General features: G+C 30.0%; 2 protein-coding genes and 1 long non-coding RNA gene across 4 annotated transcripts; 2 read left to right on the top strand and 1 right to left on the bottom strand.

Annotated features, from left to right (window-relative positions):
- Window positions 1–1,695: 1,695 nt before the first annotated feature.
- LOC114166444 (germin-like protein subfamily 1 member 20) lies at window positions 1,696–2,788 on the bottom strand. The gene is made up of 2 exons (XM_028051178.1): window positions 2,602–2,788; window positions 1,696–2,394 (listed from the first exon to the last, which is right to left on the bottom strand). Exons 1-2 carry the CDS (start codon window positions 2,714–2,716, stop codon window positions 1,847–1,849), a joined length of 663 nt encoding a protein of 220 aa, XP_027906979.1. The 5' UTR covers window positions 2,717–2,788; the 3' UTR covers window positions 1,696–1,846.
- Window positions 2,789–7,256: 4,468 nt separating this feature from the next.
- Window positions 7,257–8,475, top strand: LOC114167310 (germin-like protein subfamily 1 member 20). The gene is made up of 2 exons (XM_028052363.1): window positions 7,257–7,446; window positions 7,761–8,475. The coding sequence occupies exons 1-2, from the start codon at window positions 7,332–7,334 to the stop codon at window positions 8,306–8,308; spliced, it is 663 nt and encodes a 220-aa protein (XP_027908164.1). The 5' UTR covers window positions 7,257–7,331; the 3' UTR covers window positions 8,309–8,475.
- A 2,242-nt stretch (window positions 8,476–10,717) lies between these two features.
- Window positions 10,718–12,646, top strand: LOC114167649. Of its 2 annotated transcripts, XR_003600287.1 has the most exons (4): window positions 10,718–11,106; window positions 11,194–11,314; window positions 11,403–11,535; window positions 11,958–12,646. It is a non-coding gene; the product is annotated as an uncharacterized LOC114167649 (long non-coding RNA). The 2 variants fall into 2 exon arrangements; XR_003600285.1 differs by lacking the exon at window positions 11,403–11,535.
- The last annotated feature ends 1,280 nt before the right edge of the window (window positions 12,647–13,926 follow it).

Genomic DNA, 13,926 nt, shown 5'->3' with positions numbered 1-13,926 from the left:
AATTTTAATAATTATATTTTAATAATATTTAAATAATTATATTCTATTTAACAATTGAATATAAGAATTATATTCAATTTATAATTATAATTTATAATTAATAATTGAATTTAAAAAATAACTAATAATTATGTCTATTTCAAAAATTAAATGGTTCCATTTTAAAAAAATTTGGAACTAAATTAAACAAAAATAACAAATATAGAGATTGAATTGAACAAAACTAACGAATATGAGGACTAAATTGAACAAAAAGAAAATAATACAACTACAAACTGATACGTGACACTAGCATCGACATGTGACATAATTGTGACTTGACATGTGGAGAATTATTTTGAAATTAAAAAAATTTAAAAAAACTAAAAAAACTAAAAATAAAATAAAAAATCTAGGAGCTGACACGTAACCTATATTGTTCAAAATCGTTAACTATTTAAACACCGTTAGTGAAAATGACCAAATTAATTAAAATTTGACGAAAATGAGAACCTAATTGAACACAAAACGAAAATGAGACCAAATTGAATAAAAAAAAAATAGGAACCAAATGTATATTTAAATATATTAAAAATTTTGAAATTGGTATACCAAGAACATTGCCTCTCTTATTCCACCATCTATTTCCAATGTTAGATCGTTTATCAAGCATCAAGCATGGTAGTTTCCGTCAACCACATCTATTATTGTCCCATTTCTTTGTATTTGTGGCATACCCTTTTCTAATTCACAATTGTTTTATTTATTTCATTTAATTTCGTTTCCTCTATTCGATCTTTATCTAACTAGTTTAGTTTGAACAAAAATATACCAATATTCTAATATTTATGTCATCATTAGCATAAAATATATAATGATTTTAAAGTAAAATCATATGTACTTTGAAAATAAAAGTAGGAGTGATAAAAGGTGGCTTAGTGATCGGATAGAAGGAAAAGGTGGTGAATTTAATTTCCTTGCTAATAATTTGGAAAACTAATATTGGTTTTGTTGGGTTTAGAAGGGAGGGGGAGAGGGACTGTGAGTTCACTTCCCTGATAATGAAAACTAAGAACTAACATTTGATGATAAAAAAAAGTCTTTGAAAATAAAAGTTATTTTCTAAAGTAAAAACTATGTGCACTTCTATGGTGTTAACAAATGTGCATTTTTTTCTGCTTGATGATAAAAATACAATGTTCAAATATGTTACTGACCGTAATATAATTATTTAAATTGTATTAGCAATGTCAAAAATATGTTCTAATATGAGTGAATCTAATTCACTAGGAGTTAGTTGGGTTGAATTGAAAAAAATTAAGATATTTTCTATTTCTAATTATGTATGTTAACAATTTTATTTTTTAAAATATTAGAGTGTTGATTAATTATGTTTGAATAATTTAGATGTTTAATTTATTTATTACATAGAGTGTGTATTTATTATATAAGTTCACCAATCTATGTTAAGTTAAACTCTATTAAAAAAATTTCGACTTTCCAAAAAATGAGTTATTGAACTGATTATGTTTTACCAAACTCATAATGAGTTAACTCGTGTAAGTTAGGTTGACTCGCTTTAACCGAAAAAATGGAATAATATAATTCAATTCAAATAGTATTATTATTGAGAAATTATTTAAGAAAACATCAACAAACCGCACTTAATCAACCACATTATCTTAAAGACTCTAATATTGGATCCAAGCATAACTCTTGCAAGAATAGATTGTTTCATTAGATCGACAAACATTGGAATAAACGAAATCAAACTACAACAAAAAACAATACTACCATATAACAATCAATATGCATTTTATTTATTATATTATTTTTTTTTTGAGGTCTAGTGCATGAGGGTTGTAGTCTAGTCCTTTCCGTACCATGACTTCCTTTGAAGATCTTCAATTACCCTGTTATCCACTTGAAGAGCTCTGGCAAGAACCTCAACAGAAATAGGTGGAACAGCTTTAAACAAAGCATTTGCAACTATAACAGTTCCTGGATTTTGACTGCTAAGACCAGCAATAGCAACTGCATTGCCATATCCAATGTTGAGTTGGAAGTGAACGAGACCAATTGGGAAAACAAAGACATCACCCTTGTTCAACACTTTGGTGAAAAGGCGATTTCCATCTTGATTCGAGGTTACAAATCCAACATAAAGTGTTCCCTCGAGAACTATAAGGATCTCTGTGCCACGAGGGTGGGTGTGGGGAGGGTTTAAACCCTTTGGAGCAAAATCTATGCGAGCCAAAGATATGCCCAACGTGTTTAGTCCAGGTAGTTGATCAACAGCCACGGGAGTCACCTGTGCATTCAGTGGGTTGTCGGTATTCCCAGGTTCCACGTGTAAGAAGAAATCTTCAGCTTTCACAGTCTTAGGGTCTTTGCAAAATTTTCCATTCACAAACACTACAAATTACAAAGCAATGGTTAGTATAATTTGAATAATATTTTGAAAAGTGCATGGATAAAAAAAGGTGTTATAACACCTGATATAAAATTAGAAAGATAATACAAATGAATGTTTATAAGTTATATATGATAGGATAAGAAAAGAAAGACATATAGATAAAATCAAGATATATGTGCATATATTTCTTGGAATATTTTACGTACCACCATCGGATTCCTTGATTGCCACACAAAAGTCTTGGAGGGGACTAGGGTCATAGGCAGACACAAGTGAGGAAGTGAGAGCCAAGACAGCAACAAGCAAGTAAACACCTTTCATTTTTTTTTTTTCCTTTTGGTATACTCAAACGATTCTTCTGCTATGTAATGTTGTGAGAAGTGAGTTATGATTCATTTGGAGATGGGTATTTATAAGGATGAATCATCAATTGGTTTGCATATTGTATTTAGCGTACCTAATATTTTATTTAGTGAGGAAGCATTCCTTAACAACTACATGCATACTTGATCAAAGAGTAGACTAAGGAGATGCCCCATGTGAAAAAGAAAACGCAAGTGTTTCGGTCTTACCTTATCACCTGCCTTTGCTTCTCATACTTGTTCCAGTAATATTATTTTATGAGGGGATCATCTTTAACTTAATCAAACTTCAGTTTAGACTTTTTCTCAATATATTAATTACATTGATGACGATACTTTAAATGGGCTGAATACGAAAAGTTCTGTGTGGGACTGGGCCACACTTATCAAACAATGGATATTCATCACTTTTCATGCCGCTGTCAACTTCAGAAAATGACGACTAAAGTATTTCAATAGCAGAAGAGTGTTTGAAGATGTATATTAACTTGAAACCATTCACAAAATAAATTTGCCAAAGTAAAAACGTTTTTCCTTGGACTCCATGCCATGTAATGCAAAAGTGCACTTTGAATCATATTTTTCTATCATGGATCCAAGTGAATGACAAAGAGATAGTAAATAAATAAGTAAATATAGAAAGATACATTATTTATGTTGAGAATACTTACATATCTTGAAACCATAAATCGAAAGCAAACCTAGATGTTTGGATTCACCTATTCTAGAAATTCACTACAAGAATACATTAGATTAACAACGAAAAGATAACGCCGGCCTCCAACGTTAAATTGGACGTAACTCTCACTATAAATTCTCATATTATATTATATGAGAATATTTTTGCAAATTTGTTAAAAAAAAGTTGCAAAAAAAAACTTTTTTCTGATTTTTTTTTAAGAATTTTAATTAGTAGGTAATTTCTTCATGGATAATCATTTTCTACAAAATTATAAAATTTGCAAGTATTTCTTACAAAATATGTTGCGAAAAGTGTTTTATACAAAATATTTTGCAAGAAAATTGGTAGCAATTTCTTACAAAAAAATTTTCAAAACAAAATTGACGGTATATATGAATTTTTTTAGAAATGTCTTATGTGAGTGAACTAGTATAAATTTTTTTTCTACATTATTATTTTTGTTTTTATCAATTTGTAATTCCTTCTCTTTGGATCAAGAAATTTAATTAGTTGACTGTGTGTGACAAACTTTAATGTGATTTAGTGTATAATCAATTAATGTGTCATTTTCAAAAAGTCTTGCAATTCAACACACAAACAAACTAAACAAATTTTCCTTCAAACCCCCAAACTCATGTAAAATAATGTAAGCGCACTTGCAAATCCTCAAACATAAAAACAAATAATTTTCGTGAATCAAATGTAGAAATACATAATGTAAACAAAGAGCAGAAAAAAAATAAAAAAATAAAAAAAAATAAGACAAACTAAATGGTTAAATATGTTTTTGGTTCTTTAACTTTCAGTGAAAATTGTAATTAGTCCATTTTTGAAACTTTGAACCAATTTAGTCCCATAACTTTAAAAATGTGCGAATTTAGTCTTTCAATCACATACTGTTAAATTTATTTGTTGATAGCATTTAAGCTAACATTAAAGCGAAAATGTGTCAAACAGTGTAAACAACTTAACTGCTATCATGAAACACGTTTGAAACATCAAATAAACTTAACAAAATTCGGTTAGAAGAATTAGTAGTTACTAGCAAACCGTCTATTTTAATATCAATCAGTAGAAATTTCCAATTACATAACTACAAATTTCAATGAAAAAGAAAATATTCTATCAATGAAACTTCATAATGCAATAATTGAACTCAAATATTCTCTTCACCCAGCTTAGTTTTTGTCTTGTGTAAATTTCTACATATAACAAAGTAGTATTTTGTGTGTGCGAATATGCCATTTTTTTTACTGAAAGAGTTAAGTTATATAAGAAGAAAAGGAAATGAAAAAAAGTTCAAACCATGAACAATGCTTTGATGTGACCATTTGCGAGATCTATGGAGAACAAACGTTGCTTCTTTAGAGAAAGCAAGATATCTATTATGTCCTCGTTCTCTGGGGTTGTTCTATTTGGATCATTGTGTTCATCAATGGCTTCTTGGTAGATCTTAACCAAATCCTTGAAAGTACGTTCAAGACATGCATGCAGTCCCCTGATTTTATCAATCCTCCCTAAGACTCTAAGTCATGGTCTTTCATTACTTCTTTGGCCAATTTAGGATATGAAACAACTATTGACCTTAAACCTAACTGAAGGGAAAAAATTCGACCATATTTATTTGAGAGTTGCCATAGGTGCAGATAAAGAGTTGAATTATTTAGTTGATGAAGATTTCCTATGATGGGAAGGCCTCTAGGACCAGGTGGAAGGGTTGAGTTCTTGAAGTTTCTGCGGTTTTGGAAGAACAACAACAAAAGAAGAGGAAGAGTTAGGCATGGAGTTAGAATCATGATCGTACTGCATGTATTATTTCTTTTGTTTTAGCCATGAAAGAAACATGTCCAAACTAGAACACCTAAATTAAGAACTAAGGACTGTTAGCACCTGAAAAAGTCTCACTAAAATGGTTTTTCTCCTTCTATGTGCGAAATCACTAAGTTTAATGATTTTGAGTTTGGTTTAAGTTTGTATTATTGTCAGGCATGTTGTAAAATGCAGGAAGTTTGATTAATTTGATTAGTTATGTTCTAAAATAAGTTTCTTCATTAATATTACAAGTCAATGAAATGAAGATAATTATGAGTTTCTTTGTAGAAAACTATTAAGGAGAATTGCCTCATGACTTTCCTGTGTTTCATTCATCATCGGTAATATTTTAATGTTTAGTATATTAAAATATATATTTTATATTCTAAAGAATGGTACTAGCTATGATTATTTTTTATATTAGGTATCTGATTAAGGGAGTGTTTCTTATGAAGAAACAAATGATTCAGATCAAGATTGATAGTTGAAAAATCTTATTAGACTTTCATTATGTTTGACTTTGAAACTATAAGAACTAAAATATTGCAATATTTCACTAGTTTGAACATTTAAACTTTATATTTACCTTGAACTTATAAACAATGTTACTTATTTTTATGAATGTTATATCTAGTTATAAACAAATGTCAAAATGTCAATTTTTTTGTTTTTTATATCATATGTTTAAGGAATTATATGCATTAAAAAAGTGTTACAAATAAAATTAAGGGAATTTGAACATAAGTAAAAACATCGAGTAAAAAACACTCAAAATGGGCTTTCATTAATGTCAAAGATTATAAATGGTTTAAAACAACTAGTAGAGGTTTGCAAAACCTTGCCAAGTACCAAGGATTCTAGAATCGTCGACTGGTAAATAACAGGCATTTCAACACGACTGGTGAATAACAGGGTTCTAAAACTGTCGGTTAATACCATGGGTTCCAAAACTGCTAGTAAATACTAAGGGTTTCAAACCCTTGGTAAATACTAGGGGTTCCAAATTGCCGGTAAACACCAGATGTTTCAAAACCGCGAGTAAGTACAAATTTATTAGAAGTTAGTCAAAATCACGGAGAATCTGTTAATGACGCTGGTTTTCTAGGAAAAAAACAAACCATAGTAATTCCTTTAGTTAGGGTTAAAACTCCTGAAAATGTAAAAAATAACTCCTGATAAAAATTATTTTTTTTGTAGTGTGTATATAATAATTAACATAATATTGTGTATAAATGTTAGAAACTTTGAACAATTTCTAGAAGGAGTGAATCCAAACATCTCTCGAAGAGAAATAAAGTCTAGGATTACTTTGGATTTCCCAATATTATGATTTCAAAGATATGTAGTATTGTGAATGTTGATAATTTATCATTTTATATTTACTTATTTATTCATCATTGACTTTTAGGTTCATGATATTGATAGGGAAATATGGTTCAAAGTCAAGTTTTGCGAGACATAGTCCAAGGAAAAAAGGTTTTCACTTGGCCAATTTTTTTTATGGATGATTTGAAGATCATGTACATCTTCAAACACTCTTCTGCTATTGAAATGCTTTAGTAGTAATTTTCTGAAGTTGTTGACAGCAGCATAAAAAATGGTCTCTATGTATGACCCAGAAGGTCTAGCCGTGATCAATATACATTGGTTGATTGATAAGTATGACCCAGTCCCTCACAAAAATTTTCGTATTCAACCCATTTAAACTATTGTCATCAATATACTATATTGAGACAAAGTCTAAACTGCACTTTGATTAAGTTAACGACAATCCCTTCGTAAAATAATATTACTGGAATAAGTATAAGAAGCAAAGGCAGGTGATTAGGTAAGACCGAAACACTTGCGTTTTCTTTTTCACATGGTGCATCTCCTTAGTCTACTCTTTGATCAAGCACGTACGTAGTTGTTAAGGAATGTTTCGTCATTAAATAAAAAATTAATTGCGGTTAATACAATCTGAAAAGAAATTAATGATTCATCCTTATAAATACCGATCTCCAAATGAATCAAAAACTCACTTCTCACAACATTACATAGCAGAAGAATCGTTTGAGTATACCAAAAGGAAAAAAAAAAAATGAAAGGTGTTTACTTGCTTGTTGCTGTCTTGGCTCTCACTTCCTCACTTGTGTCTGCCTATGACCCTAGTCCCCTCCAAGACTTTTGTGTGGCACTCAAGAAACCCGATGGTGGTACGAAGAAATCTTTATTTTATCTACACGAATTATATTTCTTTTTAGAAAAATTATTTGTTGACAATATTTTTTTACAGACTTCACAAACTTTCTATAAATAGAATTAAATAGATTAATTTTTATTTTTTAATCAAAATATAGAAATAAAGTAGTACCTTTTTTACCTAAAAATGTAGTTTGTCAAACTTTATTAAAATTTTGTTTGTATTATCTTTTTAAGTTTATACTAGGTGTTATAATACCTTTTTCATATCCATGCATTTTTCAAAATATTATTCAAATTATATTAACCAATGCTTTATAATTTGTAGTGTTTGTGAATGGAAAATTTTGCAAAGACCCTAAGACTGTGAAAGCGGAAGATTTCTTCCTACACGTGGAACTTGGGAACACCGACAACCCATTGAATGCACAGGTTACTCCCGTGGCTGTTGATCAACTACCTGGACTGAACACATTGGGCATTTCTTTGGCTCGCATAGATTTTGCACCAAAGGGTTTAAACCCTCCCCACACCCACCCTCGTGGCACAGAGATCCTTATAGTTCTCGAGGGAACACTTTATGTTGGATTTGTAACCTCGAATCAAGATGGAAATCGTCTTTTCACCAAAGTGTTGAACAAGGGTGATGTCTTTGTCTTCCCGATTGGTCTCGTTCACTTCCAACTCAACATTGGATATGGCAATGCAGTTGCTATTGCTGGTCTTAGCAGTCAAAATCCAGGAACTGTTATAGTTGCAAACGCTTTGTTTAAAGCTGTTCCACCTATTTCTGTTGAAGTTCTTGCCAGAGCTCTTCAAGTGGATAACAAAGTAATTGAAGATCTTCAAAGGAAATCATGGTACGGCAAGGACTAGTCGGGCAACATGGTCCATCATTTCTTATTCTACAACTATAATGAATTTCTTGTTTCTGTAATCCCTATACAATAGGACTCCAGATAATTACTAATATAATAAATGAAATGCATGTTGATTTTTATACCTAAGTATTGTTTTTTGTTGTAGTTTGATTTGTTTCTTCCGATGTTTGTCAATCTAATGAAACAACATATTCTTACAATAGATGTGCTTGGATCCAATATTAGAGTCTTTAAGATAACACGTGATTGATTAAGTTCGGTTTGTCGATGTTTTCCTAAATACTTTCTTGATAATACTATTTGAACAGAATTATATTGTTCGGTGCTTTTTGGTTAGGGATGTTAAAGTGAATTAACCTACTTGTACGAGTTAACTCATCATAGATTTGATAAAAATGAATCAATTCAATCACTCACTTTTTAGAAAGTAAAAAATTTTGTAACCCAATTTAACTTAACATAAATTATTGAGCTAGTAAGTTGACTCACTTAAAGATTTTTTTTTTTACTTATTTTATATATTTATTGGAGTATAATCTAACTATATTAACTCAATTATTTATTTATAGTATTATAATCATTGTGTTCATATATTTATGTAATATAAAGATACCAGTGAAAAACTAAAATGTCCACCTATATAATAAATAAATTAATTTTATAAGCTATTCAAATATTACAGTATTTAAAAAAAATCAAATTATCAACTTACAAAATTAAAAATAGTAAATAATTGAATTTTTTTCCAATTCAACCTGAATTAAATGCATGGTGAATTAAATTGACTCAGAATCTATTTTGACATTCCTATTTAATATAATTTACATAATTATATTACGGCCGGGAACATATTAAAACCTTATTTTTATCATCAAGAAAAAAATATTCCAATTTGTTAACACCATATGGAAGTGTGTATAGCTTTTACTTTAGATAATAACTTTTACTTTCAAAGTACATTTGCTTTTACTTTAAAAACATCGTATATTTGATGCTAATGATGGCACAAATATTAGAGCGTTATAATTTTGTGCAATAGATAAAGATAGAAGAAAAGAAAGAAAATAAAATGAAATAAATAAAACAAACAATTGCGAATTGAAAAAAGGATATGCCTCAAATAAAGAAAAATGTTACAATAATAGAGGTGGTCGACGGAAACTAAGATGGTCGATGAACGTTCTAACATTGAAAATACATGCTGGAATAAGAGAGGTAATGTTCTTCGTATACCAATTTCATAGTTTTTAACATATTTAAATATATCAAGTTTGAATTAACTTTATGTTAAAAAATATTTTATTTTTTTCGATATTTTATTTGATAAGACAGTTTAAATTTAATGGATCATTTTTAGGTAAAATATTTTTATTACTACTAAAGATAAAAAAAAATTTAAGTAAGAAATCATTGTTAACAAGTAAAAATATTAACGTGGATGCTTTTCCTAATCAATCTAGGTTGCTGACAAATTTTTGCCATAAGTTTATTAAGACTATTTTTACTACTATTAACAAAGATGTTTCTTGATTATTATCAGTCAAATTATTGATATTGAACATAGTTATTTAGATTGAGATCGGTTAGGGTTACTTTTAAAATTAATTTTAATAAAAGAAGGGTTATTTTTACAACTTTGTTGGTTTTTATTTTTTTGAAGTTCTTATATTAATTTTGATTGAAAATTTTCTACAACTGACTTTATAAAAAATACAATCTTAGTTAACGCTGGTTGAAAGTTTGCTCAATTAGTATATATGAAAACAATCTAGCCATTTGTTGACAAAAAATAACATTGGTTCTGAGGATAAAAAATAATCGTTGCATACGTCAACCAAAAAATAACTATGACAGTTGTCAATTTAAAAAAAAAAAAAACTATTTCATTACCAATAAAAAATATTCTCCTCAACATACTACAAAAAATTGTGTACATAGTGACACTTACTTTTATATATATATATATATATATATATATATATATATATATATTTTTATATCAAATGTCACACTATAAACACATGTAACGATTTTAAGAAATACCATAGATTTTGTCATCACAAAATATAATATAATGGTCTTTATCAAACTTTTTTAATACTTGTCATTTAATATAATGTACAATGACATTTAAAAGTGTAAATAATATGCACTAGAATGTTTGGTTTTTGCTACCCAATAAGGTTTTGGTCACACGTCAGACATAATTAGCGTCGGTCAAAATGACGCAAAACAGACGTAATTATGTTGTTCAATATATAGCGTGGGTTTAGCCGACGCTTAGTAAGAAAAAATAAATAAAATATTCATTCAATAAAAAGAGATAAAAAAGATTGAATTTAACATTAAGTATTTAAGGACTAGCGTGAGATGACCGACGCAAATGACGCGAGAATAAAAAAGAAATTGCAGAAAGGGTTTTAAAGTTGTGTTAAGGAAAGGAGCGAAAATGTCATTTTCCCCAAATTTTTCCCTTTCCCCTCACAAACGCATCTTCAGAAACCCTCGCTTTCTTCACTGCATCGCAACGCAATCGCAAGGTCCACGATTTCCCCTTCTTTGGCCTCTGCATTGCGAAATAGGGTAGTTTTCCCTTTGATTGCGAAGCTAAGCATTGCAAAACACTCCTCCCCTGCAATTGCTAATCTATATTTGACGGCGATTGTGGGGGTGATTGCAATAGTGAATCTGGCAATGATTGCAGCGGTGATTGCAAAGCGCATCCTGAGATTGCGAAGCGTCCCGATTTTGTGTCCATTCGAGCCATTCCAACTGCATTGGTGACTATACCTGGTAAGGATTCAATCCAAGCTTCCATTAGTCATTGATATGAACTGAGAAACCCTAATGAGTGACTAATTTTTTTATGATGGGACCCAGATGTTGAAGGTGATCATGTTGGTAGGAGTTTTGGGTGGAGGTGAAGCTTCTTAGGTGGAACTGAAATCCTTCAACCTTTGGTGAAGCTTTAGGAAATTGAATCTTTGTTGAAGCTTCTTGGGTACGTGTGTTGAGTTGCGTAATTTAGTATATATTAACTTGTATATTGTTTAATTTTAGTTTTAATTTGGTTTTATGATTCGGATCAGCTGGTGTTGTGATTGGAACAAATGGTTCTTTGAATCATTGGGGTGAAGCAAAGGCTTTTGGAATCAATTGGTCTTTCCAACTACACGAAATATGATTTGGCTATTTGGATTGATTTTGAAATAGGATCGAGAGGTATAATGTATTTTTGAATGTGTATTATTAATAATTGAACCTATTAAATCAGTTTGGTTCAGTTTGTTTAAAAACCTTTTTCTCAACCTATGCTAAGAACAGAAAACTCATTCAACATGATTCTCAAACTGTAACCTCTTTGCTTTATTTGTTTGGATTTATGAGTTTGGATTGTTCAAAATACTTCATGTGTCTAGAATTGTCCATTTACTTGTAATATTACACACAAATATATATTGCATTCATATGTTCCAAGTGAAACACCAGTAGCATTAGTGAGCTTAGAGAAGAAGAAATGGAGACTTTGACAGGGTATCATCTAGTTTATTTATTATACATGGTAATATAACTTTTATAAAATGAATCATTTCGGCTATTGCTTTTAATAAATTGTAATAAACTTTACCTTGTAATTTATGCAGGGGTTAGAGCTGATGCTGAGAATCATATCCCAGAAACATGTAATGCTACGATAAACCAGCACATATCAAACAAGGCAAGGTCAATTAACAAAAAACTTCGAGCATGATCTTTTAGTTGAATTCTTAGGAAAGGTAAATCTTCCTTTATTTGACTTTTTACTCGTGTGTTTGCAATGGTAAAAAATGTTTGTATGTTGTGTTTAATATCTACTATTTTCCAGTGTGCACTTGATCATACACTTTTGAGTTGTGATGCATCAATTTGAGGATAGTCTGTGTTTTTTTATTGTCATGGCAATGCTTGATTTGTTTGCGCTTTTCTATAAGTCAATTGTGGTGGTAAATTCTAGATTCAATTATGCATATTTTCTTATGCATCGGCTAAGCGCACGAAAGTTGTTTTAAATATTTTATTTTGTTCATATAATGTGTGGGCTTAATCAAGAAGCAACCATGCGTCCCCAATTGACCGACACAAAGAGTCTTTGCATCCCTGAAATTAGCGTTGCACCCCTATCGTCGCTAGACCGACGCCAACTTGCTATTGGAGTCGGTTTTGCCCCAGTTACGTCTTGTTTTGGCCAACACTATATGGCTGCATTCTTGTAGTGATTAGTTAAAATTTTCATAATTTCTTTCACTAGAAAACAATTTCAATGTAATAAATAACAAAATATAAGTAATTGAAGTTCAATGTCTATTCAAATAAATAAAGATAGCAATATAAGAAATTATTTAACTAATTTTCTTACATAAAAAGTATACCTCATTAACATAAGGATGTACCAAACCAACCGTAGTTACAACGAAATGTTTTGAAACATCTTATCTAAAGCAATGTAGGCAAGCAATGTTTGTATTTGATTTTTGAAAGTTGTAACCTCATTTTTGCATATTCACTACCTTATCCTCCATATTTGGTGATGTTGCACGAGGTGAAGCAAATTTTTTACAATTTAATCTTGTAATAGATTGCTTAAAAGCAAGGGTAGGACAAGCTCCATATGTCATACTAGAGACTAACATTTTATCTAAACAATTACTTAGATTTACAAGTGAACCTAAGAATAATGATCATAGTACGTTCATTCTAATGCAATTCCGCATTACTAAACATGTCATGAAGTGTAAAAATTTTCTCCTCAGTTTCTCACCACCTGATTTCTTAATCTATATGAATTAGACCATCAGTGAAACAAGGTAATGTCTTTGTCTTCTCAATTGGTCTAGTTCACTTCGAACTCAACGTCAAATATGGTAATGTGATTGTTATTGTTAGTCTTAGCAGTCAAAATTCAATAATTGTTATAGTTGAAAATCCTTTGTTTAAAGTTGTTCCACCTATTTTTGTTGAGGTTCTTGCCAGAGCTCTTCAAGTGGACAATAAAGTAATTGAAGATCTTTAGAAGAAATCATGGTACGACAAGGAATATTCGGGGAACATGGTCTATCATTTTTTATTCTACAACTATAATGAATTTCATGTTTCTATCTCCGTCATGCACTAGATCTAGACATTCAAATAATTGTTGACAAAAATAAGAAGATGGGCATCTTTCTTCAATAAGAAGTTTTGATGATGATGACGATGATGATGATGATGATGACCTATGGAGAAATGTTAAAAAGTTAAAGAATGCATGGAGCTTGGATTCAAGAGATTAATTGAAAACTTAAAAGTTTAGTTGTTTAGGTCTTGTAATATGTGTATTTTTTTTAAAATAGTTAAATTAGTATGTCAAGAGTCAAAAGGCAACATCCAAGTAGTAGAGCACCAAAAGAATTTTATTTATTTGCAAAACTCACTGGAATAATAGATTATTCTTAGTGATAATCGATTATCTCAATTAAAAATGATTCTTGAGAAAAACCTATGTGATAATCGATTATCACCTGCTGATAATAGATTATCCACGTTGATAATATATTATCACTACGAGAATTTTTTTTTTAATAAATGTTTCCATGA

This window comes from Vigna unguiculata, chromosome 10, assembly GCF_004118075.2.
Source record: "Vigna unguiculata cultivar IT97K-499-35 chromosome 10, ASM411807v1, whole genome shotgun sequence".
Lineage (NCBI taxonomy): Eukaryota > Viridiplantae > Streptophyta > Magnoliopsida > Fabales > Fabaceae > Vigna > Vigna unguiculata.
Note: the sequence above shows the minus strand (reverse complement) of the source record. Positions and strands in the feature narration are given on the sequence as shown.

Bases quoted from the DNA above. Each gene is read 5' to 3' on its own strand.
- LOC114167310 (XM_028052363.1), top strand. From the start codon at position 7,332: ATGAAAGGTGTTTACTTGCTTGTTGCTGTCTTGGCTCTCACTTCCTCA. The intron at 7,447-7,760 runs GTACGAAGAAAT...TATAATTTGTAG, and splicing joins ACTCAAGAAACCCGATGGTG to TGTTTGTGAATGGAAAATTT.
- LOC114166444 (XM_028051178.1), bottom strand. From the start codon at position 2,716: ATGAAAGGTGTTTACTTGCTTGTTGCTGTCTTGGCTCTCACTTCCTCA. The intron at 2,395-2,601 runs GTACGTAAAATA...TGTAATTTGTAG, and splicing joins AATCAAGGAATCCGATGGTG to TGTTTGTGAATGGAAAATTT.